At 46.8% G+C, this 26441-nt stretch overlaps 1 protein-coding gene across 1 annotated transcript in view; it reads left to right on the top strand.

Annotated features, from left to right (window-relative positions):
* Window positions 1-26441, top strand: part of slc9a5 (solute carrier family 9 member A5) — a 99419-nt gene that overhangs the window by 71304 nt on the left and 1674 nt on the right. Inside the window, exons 18-28 of the mRNA XM_056279407.1 lie at window positions 2483-2561; window positions 2969-3146; window positions 5818-6038; window positions 6487-6689; window positions 9079-9168; window positions 17457-17527; window positions 20975-21101; window positions 22014-22105; window positions 22931-23057; window positions 23159-23308; window positions 24907-24979. Of these exons, the coding sequence (XP_056135382.1) occupies window positions 2483-2561; window positions 2969-3146; window positions 5818-6038; window positions 6487-6689; window positions 9079-9168; window positions 17457-17527; window positions 20975-21101; window positions 22014-22105; window positions 22931-23057; window positions 23159-23308; window positions 24907-24979 (1411 nt within the window). The remainder of the gene's footprint in view (window positions 1-2482; window positions 2562-2968; window positions 3147-5817; window positions 6039-6486; window positions 6690-9078; window positions 9169-17456; window positions 17528-20974; window positions 21102-22013; window positions 22106-22930; window positions 23058-23158; window positions 23309-24906; window positions 24980-26441) is intronic.

Raw genomic sequence — 26441 nt, 5'->3', positions numbered from 1 at the left:
TAACTGCTAGCCCATGCAGACCGGCAGTTCCGATAACACAGAGGGCGGTCTGGCGGCGGCCTCGCCTGGTGTTGACTGTGGTGTTTTTGGTGTCGTCGTGTGGAGTGCGGGGAGGTGTGTCGAGGGTGTCTGGCTGGGAGAGCTGGTGTTGGATTGGCTGGGGGAGCCTGGTCTGCTGCTTCTGGTGGGCCCAAGGACTACGGCCCCTGCCTGGAGCTGTGCCCAAGGAGGACGCATTGAGGGCGGTCGGACAGGACACAGAAGCGGGGCAGGCTAAGCTAACTGCTAGCTCATGCAGACCAGACGTTCCGACAGTCATCTTGGCTGGCGTTCGTTCCCTTGAACAGTGATTTTTTAGTTTGGATATGTGTGTTAGTTTAGATATGTGTTAGTATGTGGTCTTGAAGTTCTTGTAGTTTTTGGATATGTGTTTTTGTGTTTGTGTTGCACCAGTGTGGGCAGGGGGAAACCATATTTTGTGTTATATATATATACGTGTGTGTATATATATATATATATAAGATAAAATAGCCAGTGTTTAAGACATTGCTGATTAAACAGACCTCCAGCAGCAGGTTAAATATGGAGAGATCAGGTCTGTATTGGTCCTCACCAGGATTTACCAAGGAGCTGAGCAGCTTAAAACCCCCCCCACCCAGAAAAGGGCAGGAATGCGGGATCTCTAGTTCTGCCCACATCTTCATAATCCCCAGTAGCACAATGTGGGTTAATCTGAACCAGCAGTGGTACTGAGACATTAACAGTAGTTCTCATTAAAGTGACTGGCGTTCATTCTCTGTCTAATGGGAGACACCTGGTGGACAGACCCCCCCCCCCCATACACACCTCCCGTCTAAATGCATGTTCTAAGTATGTTCTAAGCATGCTCTACACATGTTCTCTCTGCGGCCCATGAGAAAAGTTAAGATTTTGGTCTCGTTATGTTCCATCCCAGGTGAAGGTTATAGACCAGCAGGTCAAAGGTCACTGAGCAAAAGGAACATGTAATGTGTGGTTAGTGGGTGTGGCTTGGTTAGTGTTAAGGTCTCAGTGAGTCATGAGGAACACGTGTCAATCTGCCCGCTCATTTGTCGATCTGTCTGAAGGGTTTATGGTATACTGTAAGTCAGTTTATCAGTGTTGGCCAATACTTGCTTAAAATATGTCATCAGTGGGCGTCCGGGTGGCGTGGAGGTCTATTCTTTGCCTACCAATATGGGGATCGCCAGTTCGAATCCCTGTGTTACCTCCGGCTTGGTCGGGCGTCCCTACAGACACAATTGGCCGTTTCTGCAGGTGGGAAGCCAGATGTGGGTATGTGTCCCGGTCGCTGCACTAGCGCCTCCTCTGGTTGGTCAGGGCGCCTGGTCAGGGGGAGGGAGACCTGGGGGGGTGGAGCAGAGACTGGGACGGCTCAGAAGAGTGGGGTAATAGGCAAGGTACAATTACGGAGAAAAAAAGGGGGGGATCCCCCAAAAAAAGTTGTCATCGGTATTGGGACGGATATCAGAATTATGACCGATACGTTATGAGGACATTTTAATTAGAATTAATGTGTCATGTGCAGACAGCGATGATGGGCATGGATGGAAGGACAAGTCATGCTACACCTTGCAAAGAAATTTCTCTAACATAGGCTATTTCTGTTTCAGTGTGCCAATTATTAGCCTATTTTGAATGGATAAAGTTGATGTTTGCCTGTGTGGACATGTCTAAATGCCCAAACAGTGCAGCGTTTAGTGATAAATCAGGACAGATGTCTGCATCTGCGCCAAGCAGCACAGCTACAGTATAATACCAGATAAACTACACTGGTGGAACTAAAACACATGGTGGGATGGCAATGAAATTATCGGTACTGCTATTGGCCAAAATCATATGGAAATTATCTGTCGTCGGCAAAAAAATCAATAGCATGCATCCCTTATCTATCTATCTATCTATCTATCTATCTATCTATCTATCTATCTATCTATCTATCTATCTATCTATCTGTCTATCTGTCTGTCTGTCTGTCTGTGTATCTGTCTATCTATCTGTCTGTCTATCTGTCTGTCTATCTGTCTATCTATCTATCTATCTATCTATCTATCTATCTATCTATCTATCTGTCTATCTATCTATCTATCTGTCTATTCGTCTATCCGTCTGTCCGTCTATCCGTCTATCCGTCTATCTATCTATCTATCTATCTATCTATCTATCTATCTATCTATCTATCTATCTATCTATCTATCTATCTATCTGTCTGTCTGTCTGTCTGTCTGTCTGTCTGTCTGTCTGTCTGTCTGTCTGACTATCTATCTCTGTTGTGAATGAGGGTGGAGCTGAGTGAGAATGACAGATGTATGGGCTAATACTAAAGGATGTCTCTTTCATCTCGTTTCTATTACAGAGCAGGTGTGAGTTGGGATTTGGGTGGTGGTGAGGCTGAAACAAAGGGTGTAGTATGGACTGACGGAGGTCTCTCCTCTACTTCTAGGTTTTATATAAAGTTTATATTTCCTTTGTGGAGGTGGGGCCAGGGAATGTTCAGACGGCGGATTATTTCAAAGGCGTGGGTGAGTACACGGTGATCTTTATTTCTGTAAAACCTGTTTCAGCTCCATTTTACTTTTAATTCAAATTTTAAATTGACAACAACTGAACATTATTTTAATTCACTGCAACTGTTGAACGCTCTAACGTTTTGTGCTGGTCCATTTAATTCCACACTATTCATAAACTATATTTCCAAAAACGGTATTGTTGAAACTGGTTCTGATTCTGGTGTCAGTTAGAACAAGGAAGCTTTGTTAGTTTCCTGTAAATATGCAACGTCATCAACTTCCTTGTCTCTCCTCTTCTTCTGCTCCCTTCTCCACCTCCACATTCCTCTATTCCTCCTGTCCCCCTCACCTCCATCACTCCTTTCATCTCCACCCCTTTCTTCCTCTTCCTTCTCCTCCTCCTCTTGTCACTTGTCCAGTCTCTTTCCTGGTGGTCAGTGTTGGCGGGACGTTGGTGGGTCTGGTCTTTGCCGTTGTTCTGGGCTTCATCACACGCTTCACGAAGAAAGTGCGGATCATCGAGCCGCTCTTCGTCTTCCTGCTGGTTTACCTGGCCTACCTGACCGCTGAACTCTTCTCCCTCTCCGCCATCCTGTCGTAGGTCCTGCACCACCCTCCCAACAGTCAGCCCAGTTTAAACCAGTGCCGCTGGAGCAGTCGAGTGGACAAGTCCCTTGCTCAAAGGCTCTTGTCCAGTGAAGCCCTATTTCCAAACCAAACGCCAGCCCAGTTCGTTAGAAGAAAAGCTTGAAAGGCACATTTCACACAAATGCTTAGGCTAGACATTCACTGATATGTATGGTCATCTGTAGTGAGAGTAGGGAGCAGGTGGAGGAGAGCCTGGAGAGGTGGAGGTATGCACTGGAGAGAAGAGGAATGAAAGTCAGTAGAAGCAAGATGGAATACCTATGCGTGAATTAGAGGGAGGACAGTGGAATGGTGAGGATGCAAGGAGTAGAGGTGACAAAGGTGGATGAGTTTAAATACTTGGGGTCAACTGTCTAAAGTAGTGGGGAGTGCAGGGGAGAGGTGAAGAAGAGAGTGCAGGCAGGGTGGAGTGGGTGGAGAAGAGTGTCAGGAGTGATTTGAGACAGAAGGGTACCAGCAAGAGTTAAAGGGAAGGTTTACAAGATGGTTGTGAGACCAGCTATGTTATATGGTTTGGAGACAGTGGCACTGATGAAAAGACAGGAGGTGGAGCTGGAGGTGGCAGAGATGAAGATGATAAGATTTTCACTGGGAGTAACGAAGAAGGACAGGATTAGGAATGAGCATATTAGAGGGACCGCTCAGGTTGGACGGTTTGGAGACAAAGCAAGAGAGGCGAGACTGAGATGGTGTGGACATGTGTGGAGGAGAGATGCTGGGTATACTGGGAGAAGGATGCTGAATATGGAGCTGCCAGGGAAGAGGAGAAGAGGAAGGCCAAAGAGGAGGTTTATGGATGTGGAGAGGGAAGACATGCAGGTGGCTGGTGTGACAGAGGAAGATGCAGAGGACAGGAAGAGATGGAAACGGATGATCCGCTGTGGCGCCCCCTAACGGGAGCAGCTGAAAGTAGTAGTAGTAGTAGTATTTATGGTCATATTATATTAACTAGTCATATTGTGATATTAACCAGTCATGCCATTATAGTTACTAGTCATTTATAATATGGCAGCAGAGTGGTGCACTGGTTAGCACTGTGCCCGTTAGCACCCTCCCTGAGAACAAATAGAGAATGAATCTCCATGGGGATTAATAAAGACCTTCTTATCTTCACTAGCAGGAAATGTGGTAGTCATATTATGCAAATTTTCCGTGCTCTCAGGTCAGGCCAGAGAGTTGATCAGAGTTTGTTTTGGAATCTATTTCAGACCCGTTGGCTTCAGTACATTCACTCCCTGGCGATAAGATCATCCCTCCGTGATCAGAGGGAAACAGGTTTAGACTTGTGCAGCTAAATCACTTGCCTGTGTTAAATTCTGGTTATTTAATTGACACTTAGAATGAGGGCAACATTTAAATAAGCTTCAATGCTTACTTCTGTATCTCCACAATGAAAGCGAGACAAAGAGAGACTGGTGCCTGAATTAAGGCTTGCTGGTCTTGGATTGAGCGTCTGCCCAGCTAATGCCCGATTGCGGCGTTGGGTATTCAAGTTACACCAGCTCACCTTTCTCAGTAAATGATCCCTCGTTCTCGTTCTCTTTCTCTGCGCTAATCAGATCCGTCCTCAGGTGCTCATTTTGTGTAGATGCCCGTACACCCCAGCAACACACCTTAAACACACACACGGCTCAGGTGGAAATATGATAACAAGGCTCTGAGCTGCATGGTTCCGCTGACGCACCCTGATCCTGCTGGATCTGCCCCTGTCATGCAGACAAAGGGTGTCCCTAGTCTCTAGTCCCGACATCTCCCTAGGAAGTGGGACAACAGTCAGCTTGGATTCTTTTAATACCTCAGTGTTGCTGTCGGTCTAGTCGACCACCCGACTCTAATCGACTGACTTGTGTCTACATTAGAATATTTTCATAGAGGCTTATCATGTCGTTCATTGTTGTAGGGCGTGGCTTTAATGGGTTCTTTTAACAGACGGGTCCATGTTTTTGAAGCTTTGTGCTCTCGGGTATTCTGTGGACTCCTGTAGGCCCACCTCAGGGGTGTCTGGGTGAAGTCCGATGGGGATTTAGCTGTAGAATAGCTCTCCCCAAAGCATTTGATCAGCCCCATCTGTTGTCTCTTTTAAAGGTACGATATGTAAGTTTATCTACATAAACAAAAAAACATCACACTCATGGGACTCACATGAATATGCCAATCAAATACCGTGCCGCAGTGGTTAGCGTGGTTGCCTCACAGCAAGAAAGGTCCTGGGTTCAAGCCGCGGGGTAGTCCAACATTGGGGGTCGTCCCGGGTCGTCCTCGGTGTGGCGTTTGCATGTTCTCACCGTGTCTGCTTGGGTTTCCTTCGGGTGCTCCGGTTTCCTCCCACAGTCCAAAGACATGTAGGTCAGGTGAATCGGCCGTACTAAATTGTCCCTAGGTGTGTGTGTGGGCCCTGTGATGGACTGGCGGCCTGTCCAGGGTGTCTCCCCGCCTGCCGTCCAATGACTGCTGGGATAGGCTCCAGCATCCCCGCGACCCTCAGAGCAGGATAAGCGGCTTGGATAATGGATGGAGGGATGGATGTGTAACTAGTTACTTTGACTTCACCTGAGAAGGGTGGGGGGGTTCAAGTGTATAAACTTGACCTATATTTGTGCTTGGCGCTGTCTCCTTTCAGACTGACATTCTGTGGAATTGGGGCAAATAAATATGTGGAAGCCAACATTTCCCAGAAGTCTCGGACCACAGTGAAGTACACGATGAAAACCCTGGCCAGTATCGCTGAGACCATCATCTTCATCTTCCTCGGCATCTCAGCTGTAGACAAGTCGAAATGGGCCTGGGACACGGGGCTGGTTTCTTGTACCCTCATCTTCATCTTCATCTTCAGAGCTGCTGGTCAGTCAATGAGGTTTTCTGTCCCTGTGTGTATGTCTGTGTCTGTCTCTCTCGCTCCCTCTCACTTCCTGTCTCTCTCACTCACTCTCCCACCCTATCTCTTTCTTTCCCTGTCTTTCCTTCTCTCGCTCTTTCTGTCACTCCCTCATCCTGCCTCTTTCTCGTCCTGTCTCTTCATGTTTATGTCTCTGACTCTTTCCATCTTGCTCTCTCTCTGTATATCTTTACCATACACACATGTGCATCCACACATTAAAACCGAGAGTTTAAAATTTCCCTAGTTCTTTAATGTGATCCCCAGCTGCACCGTCAGTGCCATTTGATCCTGTATGGGGTCACCTGTCTCACTGACGGGGACATCAGCCGTACATTCATGTGTTGATGAATGCCAGAATAACTCAGGTTCTTCTTCTTTTCTTCCACACTGCTCTTGTGGTACATACTCAAGGAGTGATTGGTCAGACATGGATCCTAAACCGGTTCCGCCTTGTCCCACTGGACAAAATCGACCAGGTGGTGATGTCCTACGGAGGCCTAAGAGGAGCGGTGGCATTTGCTCTGGTGGTCTTACTGGATGGAGCGCAAGTCAAAGCCAAGGACTACTTTGTAGCGACCACCATCGTGGTAGTCTTCTTCACTGTCATGTTTCAGGTAGGAATTAGAACTTTCCCCTCACATAGAAACCTCTAGTCCGACAGCCTGAACACTGTTGACCTGTTCCAGTTTTAGTATGGGTGGAGGATCGAGCCATGAGTCAACCAGCAACATTGCATGTTATTTGACCAATAAATCAATCAGTAAAACATTATTTATATTGCCACTACTGTACATAAAAATGCAATTCATCGTGCTTCATAAAAGAAAGGTTTTATGGTGATGGCCTCACCCAGTACCGGTGTGGGAAGATGGCGGCGTGAACTTAACGTTTGCGGCGGCCTCAGCCGATACCGTCCATGCAGTGTCTTTGTCCACATCTGCATCTAAGTTTGTGTTATCGTTTGATGTCTGGGAGAGCTGGCTCTGGATCGGCTGGGAGAGCTTGGTCTGCTGCGTCCTGTGGACCCAGGGACCAGGGCCCTGTCTGGAGCTGCGCCCGAGGAGGAAACACCGAGGGCGGTCTGACGGGACACGGACGCGGGGCAGGCTAAGCTAACTGCTAGCCCATGCAGACCGGCAGTTTTGACAGTCATCCTGGCATTCGCTCTCTTGAACAGTGACTTTTTTGTCTTTGTGTTGCACTGCTGTGGACTAGGGAAACCATATTTTGTTTCACTTCCTGTGCGCGGGTGCATGGAATGAAATGACAGATAAATGTTCCCGATTCCTGAAAGAAAGGTAAAAATACAGGAAGGGTCCACCTGGAATAAGATGTGTGTTGAATGGTTAGTGTTGAATGGTTAGTGTTAAATGGTTAGTGTTGAATGGTTAGTGTTGAATGGTTAGTGTTGAATGGTTAGTGTTAAATGGTTAGTGTTGAATGGTTAGTGTTGAATGGTTAGTGTTGAATGGTTAGTGTTAAATGGTTAGTGTTGAATGGTTAGTGTTGAATGGTTAGTGTTGAATGGTTAGTGTTGGGGTAGTAAATATGGTCAAAAGGTAAGTCTTTAAGTGAGCAATTTAAAAACGTTGAATACATGAAAAAATGTTCTGTGGCTGGGGGTAAGGGAGAGTATTACCTTTGCAATAGTTCTTTGGATGGTAAAATGCAGTTTAGTTAAATTTCCTGTGTGGCTCTCAGTTTAAAGAGGTATTAATCCTTTAATTACTATTATAATTGGTTTTTCAGTTGAAAACATGTTGGTATGACCCTGGTGCGGTGGAACTGACCACCACCCTGATCAAACATGCAACAAAATCATTTCCCCCAGCCCACAGCAGCGCAACACAAAGACAAAAACACATACCCAGAAACTACAAGAACACATATCCGAACCACAAAACTACAAAATCACATATAGCCAACATATCCCAAAAAAAATGTAAAAAAGCATTTTTTTTCACTGTCCAAGAGAACGAACGCCAGCCAGGATGAGTGTTGGAACTGCCGGTCTACATGGGCTAGCAGTTAGCTTAGCCTGCCCCGCTTCCGCATCCAGTCAGATCGCCCTTGGTGCTTCCTCTTCGGGCTCAGCTCCAGGCAGGGCTGTGGCCCATGGGCTCACCGGACACAGCAGACCAGGCTCCCCCAGCCAGACACCCTCGACACACCTCCCCACACGATGACACCAACACCACAGCCAACGCCAGGCAAGGCCGCCGCCAGCCCGCTCTTTGTGTTATCAGAACTTCCGGTCTGCTTAGTCTAGCAGTTAGCTTAGCCTGCCCCATTTCTGCGTCCTGTCAGACTGCCCTCGGTGTTACCTCCTCGGGCGCAGCTCCGGGCAGGGCCGTGGTCCCTGGGCCCACCAGACGCGGCAGACCAAGCTCTCCCCGCAGATCCAGCGCTAGCTCTCCCAGCCATCAAACGAAGACAGAAACTTAGACGCAGACATGGACAAAGACACTGCATGGACGGTACTGGGTGAGGCTGCCAGAGATGTAAGTTTGCGCCACCATCTTCCCACACCGGTACTGGGTGACGCTGCAAACGTGCGTTTGCGCCGCCATCTTGAGAGGCATGTTGCTAATTGATTCATTCTTGTGTCGCTGGTGACAACATGCATAATATGTTATGTTTTATATGCCTTATTCTTCTCTTTCTGCATATGTGATGCCAGCATCCTAAGATTAGCTTCAATGTTGTTAGCTCCGGTACCAGGTAAACAGCAAACACCAGGTGATGATGCTAGTCTAACGTAGCTGCTAACAGAGTGCCCTATTACTGTGGTGTGTGATTGAGCGGATCGTGGCTGTAAAATAGATTATGAATTCATTAATGATAAATAATATATAGGGTTGCAAACAGAATAAAAACTGGAACAGGAAGGAACAGCTGAAAGCAACATGTGACCAAGGGATGTGAATCTGATTTTGATTCTGATGGCCACTCACAAACACTGGGTTTCATGTGACTCTCTCATCCTCTCTGTCTCTCTTCCAGGGTCTGACCATTAAGCCACTGGTGAAGTGGCTTAAAGTTCCTCGCGCAACCAACAGGAAGCCAACCATCAACGAGGAGATCCATGAGCGGGTGAGCAGTTCTTCTCCTCCTTCTCCTGGTCAGGGTTAGGATGTTTCACTGCCTGATCTCTACTGGCACCCAACTGGGCCAAAGTCCTCTTCAATAAATCAAGGTTTGAAAAAAAAGAAAAGACTTTAGTGATACATTCACATCATTGTTGTGGATGTGTGAGACCAGCAACTGGTCTCACACATCTCACACATCTGACCCGGTGACTCCAGAAGAAAGATCCAAAACCTCACCAATCACCTGTTAAAGGTCTAGTGTGAAATACTCTGCTTTGGTGAAGGATAATGCCACTACTATCTATTGTGATGTTGGCACAAAAGTGAGCAAAGGACCTACACGGGGTGAACACTCGGGAGGCATCAGATAAAGAAAAAACAAACAGACTTTACTGAGAGAAAACAACAGGCATACAAAAATGAAAACACATCAAACTCACAAAAAGGCTTAACAAATATTGAGCAGAGGCTGACTGGAACTCGGTACTTAAAAAGGTAAAATCTGCTTACCTGGTAAAATCTAGTTATTTGTATTTATATTTATTTATATTTTCTTTATGTTGGACACACAACGGTCCTCAATGCGTGGCGCTGACGCATTTGATTTTGACAACTGTTTGGTGAAACGGACATTGGTTCCATTAATTCAAACTTGCCAATTACAGAATGCCATTCATATGAACCCCCCCCCCCCAAAGACTTTGCTTTACCAATGTCATGTCCAGAAACTCTAAAACTTGGCCTTTGCTTGCAAAGCACAGACCGATTTTCCAAACGCCAAGCACATTGTTTTCACATCAGAATCCCTGTGAACATGTCCACAGGGTAGCGAGAGAGGAGGTGTGGTGTTGCATGAGGAAGTCGGGAGTTGCAGAGAAGTATGTAGGAGTGGTGCAGGATATGTATGAGGGAAGTGTGACAGTGGTGACGTGTGTGGTTGGAATGACAGATGGGTTCAAGGTGGAGGTGGGATTACATCAAGGATCGGCTCTGAGCCCTTTCTTGTTTGCAGTGGTGATGGACAGGTTGACGGACGAGATCAGGCAGGAGTCTCCGTGGACTATGATGTTCGCGGATGACATTGTGATCTGTAGCGAGAGTAGGGAGCAGGTGGAGGAGAGCCTGGAGAGGTGGAGGTATGCACTGGAGAGAAGAGGAATGAAAGTCAGTAGGAGCAAGGCAGAATACATATGCCTGAATGAGAGGGAGGACAGTGGAAGGGTGAGGATGGCAGGAGTAGAGTTGATGAAGGAGTATGAGTTTAAATACTAAATGTCCAAAGTAACGGGGGGTGCAGAAGGGAGGTGAAGAAGAGAGTGCAGGCAGGGTGGAGTGGGTGGAGAAGAGTGTCAGGAGTGATTTGCGACAGAAGGGTACCAGCAAGAGTTAAAGGGAAGGTTTACAAGATGGTTGTGGGACCAGCTATGTTGCATGGTTTGGAGACAGTGGCACTGATGAAAAGACAGGAGGCGGAGCTGGAGGTGGCAGAGAGGAGGTGGAGCAGCAACCGGGACGGCTCAAAAAGAGTGGAGTAATTGGCCAGGTACAACTGGGGAGAAAAAGGGGGAAAATGAAAACGAAAGCAATCATTGCTGGTGGACGTAAAATGCGTCGCTATGCATCACTTCCGGTTTGCCAGGAAGGGAATGCAGCGTTGGGAATGTCGCCCCAGATGCCAGATTTAAAACTCCGGTATCCTGCGAAACGGAGCGCTTTACCTGGCGGTGAGCCGGCATTGTGTGAACTCCTTTGGCAAGGACTTGAACGTCACGGAAAGTCATTAATATGCAAAAGTCCCGCGTTCTAGCTTTAAAACTCTTAAAATGGCCCTAAAACACGCTGGAATCAATTTGCCTTCGATTTTGATAAGAAACAAATCTTTTTATTGCATCACAGACAGGACATCCTTTTTTTTTTTTAGTGAAAAACAAACAAGGACAGTTTCAGGCCTTGACCACACATATACAGATATTGTCCTAAATGGATATTTTCCCCCTCTGCTCAGAAAAAAAAATTCAGTGAGAGGCCAAAAGGTAGAGGAAACTATTAATTTTGCAAAATATGTGGACAAGGCATCAGACTCTCGCCAATCCCCAGCAGGTGATCACAATGACATCTTCTACGGCCAACAAAACCTCCTCCACCGTTACACTGGGCTCCGGCGGGACTATCCGGATGCCATGATGAATGGACGGCGGTGGCATCTCAGAGGACACCGTTCCTCCACAAAACCAGCCAAAAAAAACCAAAAACAAACGGCAGGACAGTCACCAATCAGCCAGCAAACACAAGAAACCAAGAAACACTTAACTGATCATGCAGAAAAGAGAAATGGAAGAAAAAAAACCCTCTGAAGTTAGAAACAGAGTACAGTCCAACGTATTGCACAGAAGGGAAGTGAACAGGAAGCGAAGATTCACCAAAATAAATGTCACGCACATGCGACCGTGCCCTAAACCGTTCACGCTTGCGCAACTCGCATCTCGTGAGGATGTTGCTGAGATTAGATCGTCGCAAAGTGACAACGCCCGGAACTTCCAGCATATATATAGTATATATATATATATATATGTAGAGAGAGAGAGAGAGAGAGAGATTACAATTTCATTTCGTTTAGCAGACGCTTTCATCAAAGCAAAGGTGCCTAGAAGTGATGTTTGTTTTTTAAAATACCATCAGGTGTGGAGGTGTTGGAGAAAGAGCTGGTTTTTAGCTTCTTCTTCTTAGAGATGGAGAGGGACTCAGCACATCGAATGGCGTTTGGTATATCATTCCACCACCGGGGAGCTACAGAGGAGTCTGGCTAGTGACTCAGGGGGCCCCGTTGTGGCGGAAGTGTCGGGGCACCTTTCACTGGCGGAGCGTAGTGAGCGGCACTGGGTGTAGACCTGAATGAGGGAGTTCGGGTAGGCGGGAGTCGTTCTGCGAGCGAGCCTTAAGTTTTTGGAATTTCATGTGGTCAGCAACTGGGAGCCAGTGGAGGGATATGAACAGGAGTCAGTGGAGGGATATGAACAGGAGTCAGTGGAGGGATATGAACAGGAGTCAGTGCAGGGATATGAACAGGAGTCAGTGGAGGGATATGAACAGGAGTCAGTGGAGGGATATGAACACAGGAGTCAGTGGAGGGATATGAACAGGAGTCAGTGGAGGGATATGAACAGGAGTCAGTGGAGGGATATAAACAGGAGTCAGTGGAGGGATATGAGCAGGAGTCAGTGGAGGGATATGAGCAGGAGTCAGTGGAGGGATATGAGCAGAAGTCAGTGGAGGGATATGAACAGGAGTCAGTGGAGGGATATGAACAGGAGTCAGTGGAGGGATATGAACAGGAGTCAGTGGAGGGATATGAACAGGAGTCAGTGGAGGGATATGAACAGGAGTCAGTGGAGGGATATGAACAGGAGTCAGTGGAGGGATATGAACAGGAGTCAGTGGAGGGATATAAACAGGAGTCAGTGGAGGGATATGAGCAGGAGTCAGTGGAGGGATATGAGCAGGAGTCAGTGGAGGGATTTGAACAGGAGTCAGTGGAGGGATATGAACAGGAGTCAGTGGAGGGATATGAACAGGAGTCAGTGGAGGGATATGAGCAGGAGTCAGTAGAGGGATATGAGCAGGAGTCAGTGGAGGGATATGAGCAGGAGTCAGTAGAGGGATATGAGCAGGAGTCAGTGAAGGGATATGAGCAGCGGAGTGACATGTGCTGTTTTGGGTTGGTTGAAGACCAGACACACCGCCACGTTCTGGATCATTTGGAGAGGTCTGAAGGTGCGTGCAGGGAGACCTGCCTGTAAGGCGTTGATATAACAAGAGCCTGCACCAGGAGTTGTGCTGCACGCTCAGACGGGTCTAATTTCCTTGCTGTTTTACAAAGCTAATCGGCACGACCGAGCAATCGAGACTAATTTTGATTTTAAAATGCTACTTTATTTAAAATAAATCACAGTGATGGTAAGGAATTCATTGAATTCCATGGCTCAGAGACAATCCATAAGAGTACAGACGTCTCTTGCTGTCCATCCACCACTTGATTTTACACATTCCATCCGAAAACGTTATCATTAAAAACCAACTCATCATCCACCACAGAACAAATCACAGGACTGTAGCGCTACTGCTGAGTGAAAGCGCCCAAATCCCTCACCGCTTTCAAAAACCTAAAATCAACCCAGACTCTGGATCTCACCTTCTATTCCATTCCTGCTGCTGATCTGTATGGACGTTTTACTTCGGTTGCGAAGTTTAGAAGTTTCCACTTTGGCATATTCACTCTCCTGTGACCCGCCCCCAAAATAAATGCTGTTTTCGACCACCTTTCATCAAAACACTGGAACAAAATCCCCAGTCCATCAAACAAAGCTTTAAGTCTGTCGCATTTCATAAAACAGTGAAAAACCCTTTCCACCATTCCACAAAACAGACGTGTATTGGACACTGTAGGATTAATCCCAGATGTAAAAGCAGTCACAGCAATAGCCCCCGTGTAGGATTCTCGGATGAATGTCACCTGTTCTTTTTTTCCAAGGGTGGTTTATGCAGTACTCTCCATGCCGGCTTAACGTTATCATCTACAGTTAATTTTGACCTCCGCACTGTGTCAGTCTTCCCTTTAGTTTGCATTTGTTCAACACTTTGACACGTCACTCGTAAAGCCCTTTACCTTTTACGGAATATAAATCTAGATAATCAATATTTTTAACATTAAAATATTGTCCGGTGCAATCGTTTATTTTAGGGGAAAGTTCCGAATCTGGAAAAGGATCAGGAGTTTCCACCTTCACACAGTAGTCCGTCAACAGTTCCCGTTCAGCGTCAGTCAGTCTCTCAGCCCAAGTTAGTATGTTCCTAGTATAACGACCAGACTTCTGCCTCAGATGAGAAGCCCCAGCCTTTGTGTCCATCAGACCAGGTCCAGTTAACGTCCATTATGTCCTTTAATGTTACAGTCCAGTGTTGCACAGTGTTAGAGTAAGGCCAGGTGTTGACTGTCCTGTATGTCCAACCTGGCTCTATGAATGAGAGGCTCCTTTAGTAACCAGTAGAGAAAGAATGGGTTCTTCTCTTTTCTATTTGAACAGGTTCCATGCTTTGAAGACTCCTTGATAGAAAACAGGTAGTTCAAACAAATTTAACCATTTGGAGTCCGTCAGAAACAAATCGGTATCAAGACCCAAACCATTAGTTCTCTTCAGAATGGCACTTGCTGCACTCCTTTCCACACAATATCAACAGACCTTGTAGGATATTTTTTGTACAAATTGTCATCTGAAAGCCACCACTCTACTTGTCAAGTATACCAGACCCTGACTTCTCTCCTCTTTGGGCAAGAAAAGCACACTTTGGGGCACCCAATGTAGTCTGTTCCAAAAAAAAAAAAAAAAATCTATTGAGACCACTTGTAGTTCCTGTATAAAACCAGCAGGTGGTTCCATGCAAGCCAAACTATGCCACACTGCAGAGTCAGATACCTCTGTTTACTTTGAAAGGGGCACCCAGACCTCCATTTATCTTCAGTACACTCTCAGTATTCTGGTACAACACTTCGATCATGGCAATAAAACCTGGGCTGAAGCCAAAACCCTCCATGGTCTTCCAGAGGTAGAGGTGTTCAACCTGGTCAAATGCCTTCTCTTGGTCCAATGAAATGAGGCCAACATCAAACCCCAAGGAAACGGAGACTTCCGAAACATCTCGAATTAAAAACACATTGTCTGAGATAGGGACATAGTACGTTTGATCCTGATGAATGATTGGATCCTTCACTTCTTTCAGTCTCTTGGCCAGAGCTTGGGACAGGCGCTTGTAGTCAGAGCACAGGAGCTTGTAGTCAGAGCACAGGAGCGGAACTGGATGCCAGTTCTGAATGTCATGAAGATCTCCTTTCGTTGGCAGGAAAGCTATTACTGCTCTTCTGCAGCTTAAAAGCAACAACATTTCCTTAAGACCTCCACTCAACACAGACAACAAGTCTTGTCCAATTTAATTCCAGAAAGTCTTATAAAATTCCACTGGAAGACCATCCATGCTAGGCGCCTTTCCTCCGTCCATGCCCTGCAAAGCTGCATGCAGTTCTGACAGCACCAGCGGCTCGTCCAGATGAACACTGTCTTCTTCGGACACCTTTGGCGAACCCTCAGCAAAAGAGGCAAACATCTCCTCATTCTCCTCACACTCACTGCTTTGAATGAAACTCCCCTGCTCGTCACCGTATTTCTTTTGGCTCTGTTAACTCAACTTCCTGTGTCAGAGCATAGTGCATGAACAAACCTGCTCTGACCGATCTTCTTCTCAAGACCACAAGAGTTTAGATGATGCATCCATCTGAGTCACCCTCAGAAATCTTGATCGGACTAAAGCTGCTTGAGCCCTAGTGCTCAGTAGGTCTGCAAGAATAGTTTTTTTTTCTTTCTTTTTCTGTTTGAGGACCTCAATATGTCCTTGATTTCCTGTGGGTTCTACTAATCTTTGAAGTTCCATTATTTCTATCTCCAGATAGATCACTCATAGACCGGGTAATGTCCCCAGTAACGAGCGTGTACTGTTGACAAAGCTGATTTATTTCTACTTTACTGTAGTCCCACCACTGCCTCAATGATGGGAACTCCTGTTTTTTAGTTCTAAAATTATTCCAAGGACTCTAAAAACATCCTTAAAAATGAGATCCCAAGTTAAAGCGGTGTTAAAACTGCCAGTACGCACTATTTGGTTTTATGTTTACGATTAAAGCGTCACAAATAACCAGGGAATGATCAGTGAAACCTATAAGGTACGATCTGACACATTTTCAAAACACTAAACCGATGTTTAAAACAGTAAAATCTGTCTAACCTAGCCAAAGAAATGAAATTCTCTCTCGTATGAGCCCATGTGGTATATTGTCTGTTGTCGCCGTCAAATCTTCTCCACATATCTGCTAAGTTACGAGTTTGAATGAACTCACTCAGTACACGCTGTGAAGGATAATGAGGCTCAATACAGTGCCTGTCTAAACTGTCATTTTGGATATAATTAAAATCTCCTCCCAAGTATAAATAATCAGCAGAGTTGTCATTATTCAAACTGTTATTTGAGTGTACATAAAACAGAACGCTGTCGTGCCTTACATAAAACATTAACCACGCAACATAAACATTAATGAAAGTCACGGGATAACACTCGAGCTTGACTTTAACCACCACCTGCTCTTTACCACATGTTCTATCTCACAGGAAATACGTTCGAAACCGCTTGCTGAGCTCTTATGACTCATAGCCAGCCAGACCAGCTTGGTCTAGTCAGAAAGGCACGACCTGAAGGAGCCTCTTGGATGAGAGGCGAAACGTCTTCACGGATACTATATACCAAGTGCAGTTGCACTTGATTCAACTCCTTTGGAGAACCATGACGACCTGGATGGATGAGAACATTCACAGACCCGTGACTCATAACTTCCCCAACCCCATTCTGCCCTCCATTCAGACTCCTTTACACTGTCGCTGTGTGCTTCTTCTAACTCTATCGGTTCATACGAAACAGCTCTTATCGCTTGCCTCCATTTAGATTAAGAGTGCCAGTTTTAAAATTACTCACGGGGGAGAGGACGAGCTCAAGTTAAACAACGGCAACATTAAGCTATAACTGACGCAAACCTCCCCGGTTTGTTTCAACATCATCGCTGTTGAGTTCCTGTCTGACTTCATGAGAAGTCCCCTTCAGTCTGTGAATTTCCATGACACGTCTCACCTGAGAGCTGGCTGAATCCAGAAACATGTCTTTAGTCCTCCACTCTCGCACCCTTCGTGTTTTTTTTATTTTCTGTAGGAACTGTTTTGTTTCTACTCCATAAGCCTGCGCTTCCCGGCGGTTTCTGTGTGTCTTTGCGGCAGATTGTGTTTCCCTACCAGCCACACGATCATCTTCCATACTGGGACCAGTCTGAGCACTTCTGGGTTTTCCCTGACACCGTGGTGCTACGAGACCGGCCTCTTCACACTCTATGGCAACCCCACCTAAGATGAACAATAAAGGGATTTATCAAATCAAGCCTGTTTATGTTGATGAGTCTTTTGCTTATCAAGTGTGTTTTTATCAAATTACTCATGTTTGTAAAATCAGGTTAGAATTCAAGAGCCGGTTTATCAGTTTAAAGTGATTTATCAGGTGCATTTTCACCAGTTCTGTTTTTATCATTTAATTTTTGTTAAATTCACTCCAAAGGAACCCATAAACGAATGTGAGCCAAACCACATTTGGTTTGTTATTCACAGCTGTAAATAAACGTGAGCGAATGTGTGTCGTACCTGTCTCCAGGCCTTCGACCACATCCTGACAGCGGTGGAGGACATCGCGGGACTGCAGGGATACCACCACTGGAGAGACAAGTGAGTGTTCAGTATCACGTTAACATGGTGACACCTGGCTGATCTGTTCAGGCAAACATCATCTTCACAAGTCTCCCCAAGTCTCCCCAAGTCCCCACTCTTTCAAGGAAATCATTTTCCAGGACTTCTCCATAATTTTTGCTTGGAAATACTCGACACCCATTGCTCCCAGAATGTCATATCTGTTTCAACTATCAGTCAAGACCTCACCACAACCCTTACACACACACCCACACACACACCCACACACACACACACACACACACACACACCATTCCTCAGACGACAGTATTTAATTAGTGAGATTTACTGAAGTATCTCTCTTTGTGATCAGAATCAGAAACACTATTTGTCATTTCATTTCATGCACTTGCGTACATGAAATGAAATGACAAATTGTATCCCCCAGCCCACAGCAGTGCAACACAAAGACAACAACACACATCCAAGAACTACAAGAACACATATATCCAAACTGACACACATATCTGAACTAAACAACAACAAAAATCACTGTCCAGGAGAACGAACGCCAGCCAGGAGGACTGCCAGAACTGCCGGTCTGCATGGGCTAGCACAGGGGTCGGGAACCTTTTTGACTGGGAGAGCCATAAAAGCCAAATATTTCTAAATATATTTCATTGAGAGCCATATAGTATTCTTAACGTATAATAAATGAAATATGTCTTACTTTTAATGCGACTTCTGGTGCTGCATGGTTTTGCTGATGGCCTTGTAGTCTGGTTCATACGTGATGAGGTTGAGCTTCATGCAGGCGTTGAGGCTTCCATCAGTTAAACGTGAGCGTAGGTTGGTCTTAATGTTCCTCATATGCGAGAAAGACTGTTCACATGCATATGTAGAGCCAAACATGGTCAATACGGCAATACTCACACGCTGCATTGTGTGGTATGTCACAGGAAGCTCGTTCCAAGTTTTAAGAATCAGCTGGTCTTCAGGTTGAAGATTTTTAATTTCTGTCCACTTGTGTTCCCTCGCCAGCTCTGCTCGCTGTCGCGCAAGACTTTCCAACTCTCCATTAAGTGACTTGAACTTACTCATCCACATGTCTGATGCCTTCAGGTCAGCAACTTCCAGCTCAAAGTCTCCGATAGAGACCCCGGGGATGCATGTCAGGTCGATTTTGTCCACTGCACACTCATGTGGATGAGTGATGAACTTGAAAAGACCAGTGCGCGCACGAAATTCTCCAAAACGTGCTTTGAATGACTGCAGGAGATTGAACGTAAAGCCAGCTAGCTGCTGGAGATCCAGATGTTGAGTGGAGTCACTTGCTAAGCATGCATCTCTAAATTGTTGCAGTCTTTCAAAGTGCAGAAGACGACCTGTTTCAATGTCCCTGAGAAAGACTTCCAGCTTGCTTTCAAATGCAAACACTGCTTGTTGAAGGGATGAGATTGTATTTCCAATACCTTGCATTTTCACATTGAGCTGGTTCAGATGGCCAGTTATGTCCACGAGATAGTGAAACTGCAGGAGCCAGTCAGTGTTGTCTAGCTCAGGATGCTTGACGCCTTTCATTTCAAGAAAAGTCCGGATTTCACTCAGGCAAGCTGCAAAACGGCTGAGCACCTTCCCCCTTGACAACCAACGCACGTTGCTGTGTAAAAGCAGACCGGGATAATGATTCCCAACTTCTTCTAACAGAGCTTTAAACTGGTGATCATTTAAAGCTCGGGCAACAATAAAGTTGACCACTCGAATGACCAGCGACATCACCTCACCAAGCTCCTGGCCACACGTCTGAGCGCAAAGCGCCTCCTGGTGCAGGATGCCATGAAAACTTAGGATGGCGCTCTTTTCATGTTCACGGAGAAGCGCTACAAATCCTTTGTTCTTCCCCAACATACAGGGTGCACCATCAGTACAGACAGAAATAAGTTTATCCATCGGTAGTTTTTTTTCTTTAGCAAACTCCATGAAAGACATGAATAAGTCCTCTCCTCTTGTTGTCCCTTTCATTGGCAAAACAGCCAAGCTTTCCTCACGCAGTGTGTCACCTGCAGCATACCTGGCAATGATACTGCACTGAGATAGATGGCTAACGTCTGTTGACTCATCTAACGCGAGAGAAAAGTATGTCCCGGCGTTTATGTCCTTAATTTGTGTTTCCTCGACTTGATTTGCCATCATGATGCTACGATCGTGCACAGTTCTTGCTGACAGGGGCATGTCTTTTATTCGTTTGATTATCTTGTCTTTATTTGGGAAGTCATCAAACAGTTCATTGGCCACATCAAGCATGAATGTTTTGGCATACTCGCCATCTGTGAATGACTTTCCATTCCTTACTATTGCCAAAGCCCCCGCAAAGCTAGCGGAATTCCCGTCACCTTGCTTGGTCCACACACGTAGTTGCTGCTGACTCGTCTGCACTCTCCGCTGTAGCTCCTCGCATGCCCTTTTCCTGCTGTCCCCCGCTGGAGATTTCGATGCAAATGAAGCATGGTGCGTATCGAAGTGCCGCTTTATATTTGACCGTTTCATCGATGCAATTTTATCATTGCATATTAGACATACCGCAGATCCTGCTCTCTCCACAAATGCAAATTCCTCTGTCCACGCAGCCTGGAATGCACGGTAATCATCGTCTTTTTTTCTTTTCGCCATCTTTTCCGTTACAAGGGTTGAAGCGGATAAACTAGTTGGCTATCTGATAAAATTGATTTCTTCACCTTTACAATGACCCGGACATGCTCGCGAGCCATTGGTTCCCGACCCGACCCACGGGTGACCCGTGAAATTTATCTTCAAAACTAATTTCTGTTTACTTTAAAATGACACAGTATTATTAAGAAATATCACAAGTATTTTAAAATCAGTTCCAAACTGATTTTTTTGAAAAAAAAAAATTTTTCAACTCAAAATTGTCTGGGAGCCATATGCCGTCACCGGAAGAGCCATATATGGCTCGCGAGCCATAGGTTCCCGACCGCTGGGCTAGCAGTTAGCTTAGCCTGCCCAGCTTCCGCGTCCCGTCAGACCGCCCTCGGTGTTCCCTCTTCGGGCACAGCTCCAGGCAGGGCCGTGGTCCCTGGACCCGCAGGACGCGGCGGACCAAGCTCTCCCAGCCGATCCAGCGCCGGCTGTCCCAGCCATCAAACGAAGACAAACTTAGACGTGGACAAAGACACTGCTGGGACTCCGGTGCCGGGTGAAGCCGCCACAAACGTGAATTCGCGCCGCCGTCTTCGCGCACCGGAAGCGGAAGTCGGATGTTATCGTTCTCACCGAGTGGGAACGGAGACGTTAAACCGATTCGACCGCGGCAGGGTCTCCAGGCTGTCTCTGTCTCGCTCTGCTGCTGTTTCACCCCGCCTGTCTGTCAGTATCATTTATTCAAAGTCCCCCTTTCCATTTTTTTCCCTCACCCCTCCTCCCCCCTCCCATCTCTACTTCACTCTCCTCCCCTCCTAACTCCTGCAGGTGGGAGCAGTTTGATAAGAAGTACCTCAGCAAGCTGCTGCTGAGGAAGTCCGTTTACCATAAGAGTGAGTTATGGGAGGCCTACCAGAAGATCAACATCCGAGATGCCATCAGCATCATAGACCAGGTATGTGTGTGTGTGTGTGTGTGTGTGTGTGTGTGTGTGTGTGTGTGTGTGTGTGTGTGTGTGTGTGATGATGATGGTGGGTTTGTTAAGAAGGGACGGGCATCGAAGAGTAAAGAGAGGCAGAATCAACTCGCCTTCTCTCTGCTTCAGAGACTTGAGGTCCCAGAGGTGAAGACTTCAAATATGACATCATTTAACCCTTGACCCTCAATCACTGACTGAAACTGACATACTCTACATCAGTACTGACTACATTGGACTGACACCTGGATAATAACAGTATAAAAGACTTCGTTGGGCGGATACATGAATAATATCAGTATGAACGGGGATCGTCGGTTCGAATCCCTGTGTTACCTCCGGCTGGGTCGGGCGTCCCTACAGACACATTGGCCGTGTCTGCGGGCGGGAAGCCGGATTGTGGGTATGTGTCCTGGTCGCTGCACACTAGCGCCTCCTCTGGTCAGTGGGGGTGCCTGTTTGGGGGGGGGATGGGGGGAATAGCGTGATCCTCCCACGCACTCCGTCCCCCTGGTGAAACTCCTCACTGTAAGGGGAAAAGAAGCGGCTGGTGACTCCACATGTATCGGAGGAGGCATGTGGTAGTCTGCAGCCCCCCCCCCCCGCCCGGATCAGCACAGGGGGTGGAGCAGCGACCGGGACGGCTATAAATAAATGAATAATGTGGGTATCGCAGGTTTCACTGGGCTGACACGTGGATAGTACCAGTATGTAGACTTGTGGTGGGGGACATACTGACAGTAGCAGTGTGGGAAAGCCACCGTGACGGGGGGACAGTCAAGATGAATGCAAAATAAAGCAGCTCTCTGGCACTTCCACAAGTGGCCAGTAAGTGGCACTGTTCTTCACAAAGTTAACAGCCACTTTGTGTGTGTGTGTGTGTGTTTTTAGGGAGGGAATGTGTTGACCTCTGCCAGGCTTTCTCTTCCCTCCATGGCAAGCCGAGCCTCTTTCCCTGAGGTCACCAACGTCACCAACTACCTGTGAGTTACACGAGTGTGTGTGTGTGTGTGTGTGTGTGTGTGTATACAGGGGCTGACTGTAGTGAACATTTTTGTAATATTATAGCTGAGTGTGTATGTGATATAGTGTTTAGCGTCCTATAGGGAGCAGAAGCACTGCCTCACATTGTAATTTCACATACCGACGTTATTCCAATACGGGCGCCAATACCTGTCCCGGTTGGCACGGTGGCGCAGTGGTTAGCACGGTCACCTCACAGCAAGAAGGTCCTGGGTTCGAGCCCCGGGGTAGTCCAACCTTGGGGGGGTCATCCCGGGTCGTCCCGTGTTTGGAGTTTGCACCTTCTCCCCGTGTCTGTGTGGGTTTCCTCCGGGTGCTCCGGTTTCCCCCCACAGTCCAAAGACATGTAGGTCAGGTGAATCAGCCATACTAAATTGTCCCTAGGTGTGAATGTGTGTGTGTGTGTGTGTGTGTGTGTGGGGGGGCCCTGTGACAGCCTGGCGGCCTGTCCAGGGCGTCTCCCCACCTGCCACCCAATGACTGCTGGGATAGGCACCAGCATCCCTGCGACCCTGAGCGCTGGATAAGCGGTTTGGATAAAGGATGGATGGACGGATGTTATTCCTTGATTTCTCCACTGGCTGATAATTGACGGTTGTTAAAGCAGACTCTAGTTTCTCTGAATTTAAAGGATTATTCATTATGCCAAATGTATCATGGATGGGGATCTGCACATCTACGGCTAATGCTAATGTAGCTGCTGTGGCTAACCGGCTAGCCCTCTGCCCTGTGTCTCTCCAATGACCTTCCATGTGCTTCATGCTGGCCTTGTGCTGATGTTCCAGGCGCGAGAACGGTAGCGGCGTCTGTCTGGACCTTCAGGTGATTGACAATGTACCCGGGGCCAAGGTGGAAGAAGAGACGGAGACGCACCATGTCCTCGCTGGAAACCTCTATAAGCCAAGGAGAAGGGTACGTCTCTCGTTCTTTCAAACACACACACCCAGAGGACCCAGCGGTGATGTGATGTACTGCGGTAATGTTTGGTGTTGATGTGTGGTGTCCGTCTGCAGTACCAGTCCCACTACAGCCGTCACTTCATGATGGTGGGGGAGAAAGAGCGTCAAGACCGCGAGGTTTTCCAGAGGAACATGAAGAACCGCATGGAGACGTTTAAATCCGTCAGGCACAAACGACACAAGAAGGAGCGCAGCCAGAGGAAGGCAAGGAACCCTTCTGGCCACACTGTCTGTCTTCTGTCCTTGTCCCCTGCGACTCATCCTAACAAATCTGCTTTGAAAGAGTTGTCGTGGAGCTGGATACACATCTAGTCTTAAGTGTTGTCCTGGTTAGACTGCATATGGCGACGCTACAAGCCCGTCTGATATGGTATGTACCGGATCAGCGTCACTGTGTGGTGATACCAGCTGGGTGGTTAATGTGACATGTGATCATGTACTGCTCAATATGAGGACAACCGAGCTCACACTGAGCAGTACATCACACAGGGGGGCCTGACCACAGGACTGTCGTCCTCCAGTTCGGTCTCAGACTCGAGACATTTTTTTTCCATGGTCTCGGACTGGGCTTGGAATTAAAGTTGTTCGTATTCAGACTTGTATCAGCTTTGGGCTTATTGGTGTCGCCAAATATAGCTTTTGGAGGAGTCAAGTCCAGCTGCACTATATGAATTTATATTCACTTATATTTTCTTTTTGTTGGATACACAACTGTCAACTCATGGCACTGCCTTGTACTCAAGTAAATTATTCCTGGGGGAAAAAAAATCATCATGGGGTTCAATTAATTTAAACCCGCTCATTACAGAATGCATTCATATGAACTGCTCCCCCCTCTCCTCAAGACTTTGCTTTTAAATTTCTTTAGAAATTTGAAAACTTGGTCTTTGCAAGTAAAGTGTAGGCCAATTTCCCAAACTAATAGAGCACTGTTTTCATGAGATTCCCCACGAGTCATTCAGTACATACCATCCAATTTACTCACTATGAACATTCATCACTTACAGTCTGATTGCTACCACTTTGCAATACAGCTCGGTAATAACAGGGTAATACCAATGTAATTACCATGGTAAATACCCTGGTATTACCCTGTTATTACCGAGCTGTATTTTAAAGTGATACCAACGTTCCAGTTCATGCCTTCCAGCCATTACCTATACCGGCTTAATTCAGCTCAGGGTCACGAGGGGTTGGAGTCTATCCCAGCATGCATCTGCCATATTTGGTTGCTGAAGCTCTCGTGGTTTTTGAGCTCCAGATACTTTGACGGCAGAAGAAGACTCCCAGCAGTACTAACAGGGTCCAGCTGGTACAGCGCTGAAGACTCCTAAAGAAACGAATTAGCTGCTGTGGATCTGTTGATTTGGGCTGTGGCGCCACAAACGTCTGCTGCCCTGTGCTGTGAGGAAGTCCAAGTATGTAGAGTCCAGGGGCACTGAGTGCTCCAGACCAGCTGATGTTGCTAACCCAGCCCACCCCAGCCCAGCCCAACCCAACCTGTGTCACCACACAATGATGATAGTGCGTTTTTCAACCCTCTAAATTAGCGAACACATTCCCAGATGTTAAACAAATATTCCACACGTCCTCCCAAGTCTGAGAGAAGAATTACAGTCCGAGGTTTGCTGCCATCTGACATGTTTGTTTTTAAATTCTCAAATACGGTGACAGCTTTTCTCTCCGCGTTGTCTGAAAAGATAAAGAAATTGCTTAATTAAAGGGCGGCTCCTTCCTGTTATGACTGCTGTTTGAATGCCTTTAACGACTGTTTAACTGGTGTTTACCTACTGGTCCCACAGCGCAGAGGGTCGGACGCCAAAGAGCAGGATGGGAACGAAAAACCGAGACGCAACGTCAGCTGGCATGATAAAGGTGATTAAAAGTGAGACTTCCTGGTTCAGGATCAGCCCGTCTTTGAAAACATGAAGACAGGCGGAGATGCTGTTCCCAGATTAGGTCAAGACCAGTTAGAGAGAGAGTAAGAGGTTAGTGACAGGTTAGAGGGAAAGACAGGTGAAGGATACTGAGAGACAGGTTAGAGAGAGAGACAGGTGAAGGATACTGAGAGACAGGTTAGAGGGAAAGACAGGGGAAAGATACTGAGAGACAGGTTAGAGGGAAAGACAGGTGAAGGATACTGAGAGACAGGTTAGAGAGAAAGACAGGTGAAGGATACTGAGAGACAGGTTAGAGAGATAGACAGGTGAAGGATACTGAGAGACAGGTTAGAGGGAAAGACGGGAAAGATACTGAGAGACAGGTTAGAGGGAAAGACAGGTGAAGGATACTGAGAGACAGGTTAGAGAGATAGACAGGTGAAGGATACTGAGAGACAGGTTAGAGAGAAAGACAGGTGAAGGATACTGAGAGACAGGTTAGAGAGAAAGACAGGTGAAGGATACTGAGAGACAGGTTAGAGAGAAAGACAGGTGAAGGATACTGAGAGACAGGTTAGAGAGAAAGACAGGTGAAGGATACTGAGAGACAGGTTAGAGAGAAAGACAGGTGAAGGATACTGAGAGACAGGTTAGAGGGAAAGACAGGTGAAGGATACTGAGAGACAGGTTAGAGGGAAAGACAGGGGAAGGATACTGAGAGACAGGTTAGAGGGAAAGACAGGTGAAGGATACTGAGAGACAGGTTAGAGAGAGAGATGGGTTAACCGTTCAGACAGACAGGTTTAGAGAGAGAGCGGCTGCTGATGATTGACAGGTTATTAAGAAAGGGCTAAAACCTTCATCCAAGCCTACCTTGATCCTTGAGGTGGTCTTCGGTGGCACTTTGCAGTAAATATGAAATGGCGCCGGCTGTTACTGTTTCCCCCGTACTTAATCACCGTTACTACTGGCGTGTTCTTCAGAATCAGAATCAGAATCAGAAACACTTTATTTGTCATTTCATTTCATGCACTCGCACACATGAAATGAAACGTCATTTCCCCCAGCCCACAGCAGTGCAACACAAAGACAAAGACACATATCCAAAAACTACAAGAACTACAAGAACACACATATCCAAACTAACACATATATCTAAACTAAACAACAACAAAATTCACTGTGCAGGAGAACGAACGCCAGCCAGGATGACTGTTGGAACTGCCGGTCTGCATGGGCTAGCAGTTAGCTTAGCCTGCCCCGCTTCCCTGTCCTGTCCGACCGCCCTCAGTGTTACCTGTTTGGGCGCAGCTCCAGTCAGGGCCGTGATCCTTGGGCCCACAGGACGCTGCAGACCACGCTCTCCCAGCCGATCCAACACCAGCTCTCCCGGCCAGACACCCTCAACACACCTCCCCGCAGTCCACACGATGACACTCAAAACACAATCAAGGCTA

This window comes from Lampris incognitus, chromosome 4 (assembly GCF_029633865.1).
Source record: "Lampris incognitus isolate fLamInc1 chromosome 4, fLamInc1.hap2, whole genome shotgun sequence".
In the NCBI taxonomy this organism is placed as follows: domain Eukaryota; kingdom Metazoa; phylum Chordata; class Actinopteri; order Lampriformes; family Lampridae; genus Lampris; species Lampris incognitus.
Note: the sequence above shows the minus strand (reverse complement) of the source record. Positions and strands in the feature narration are given on the sequence as shown.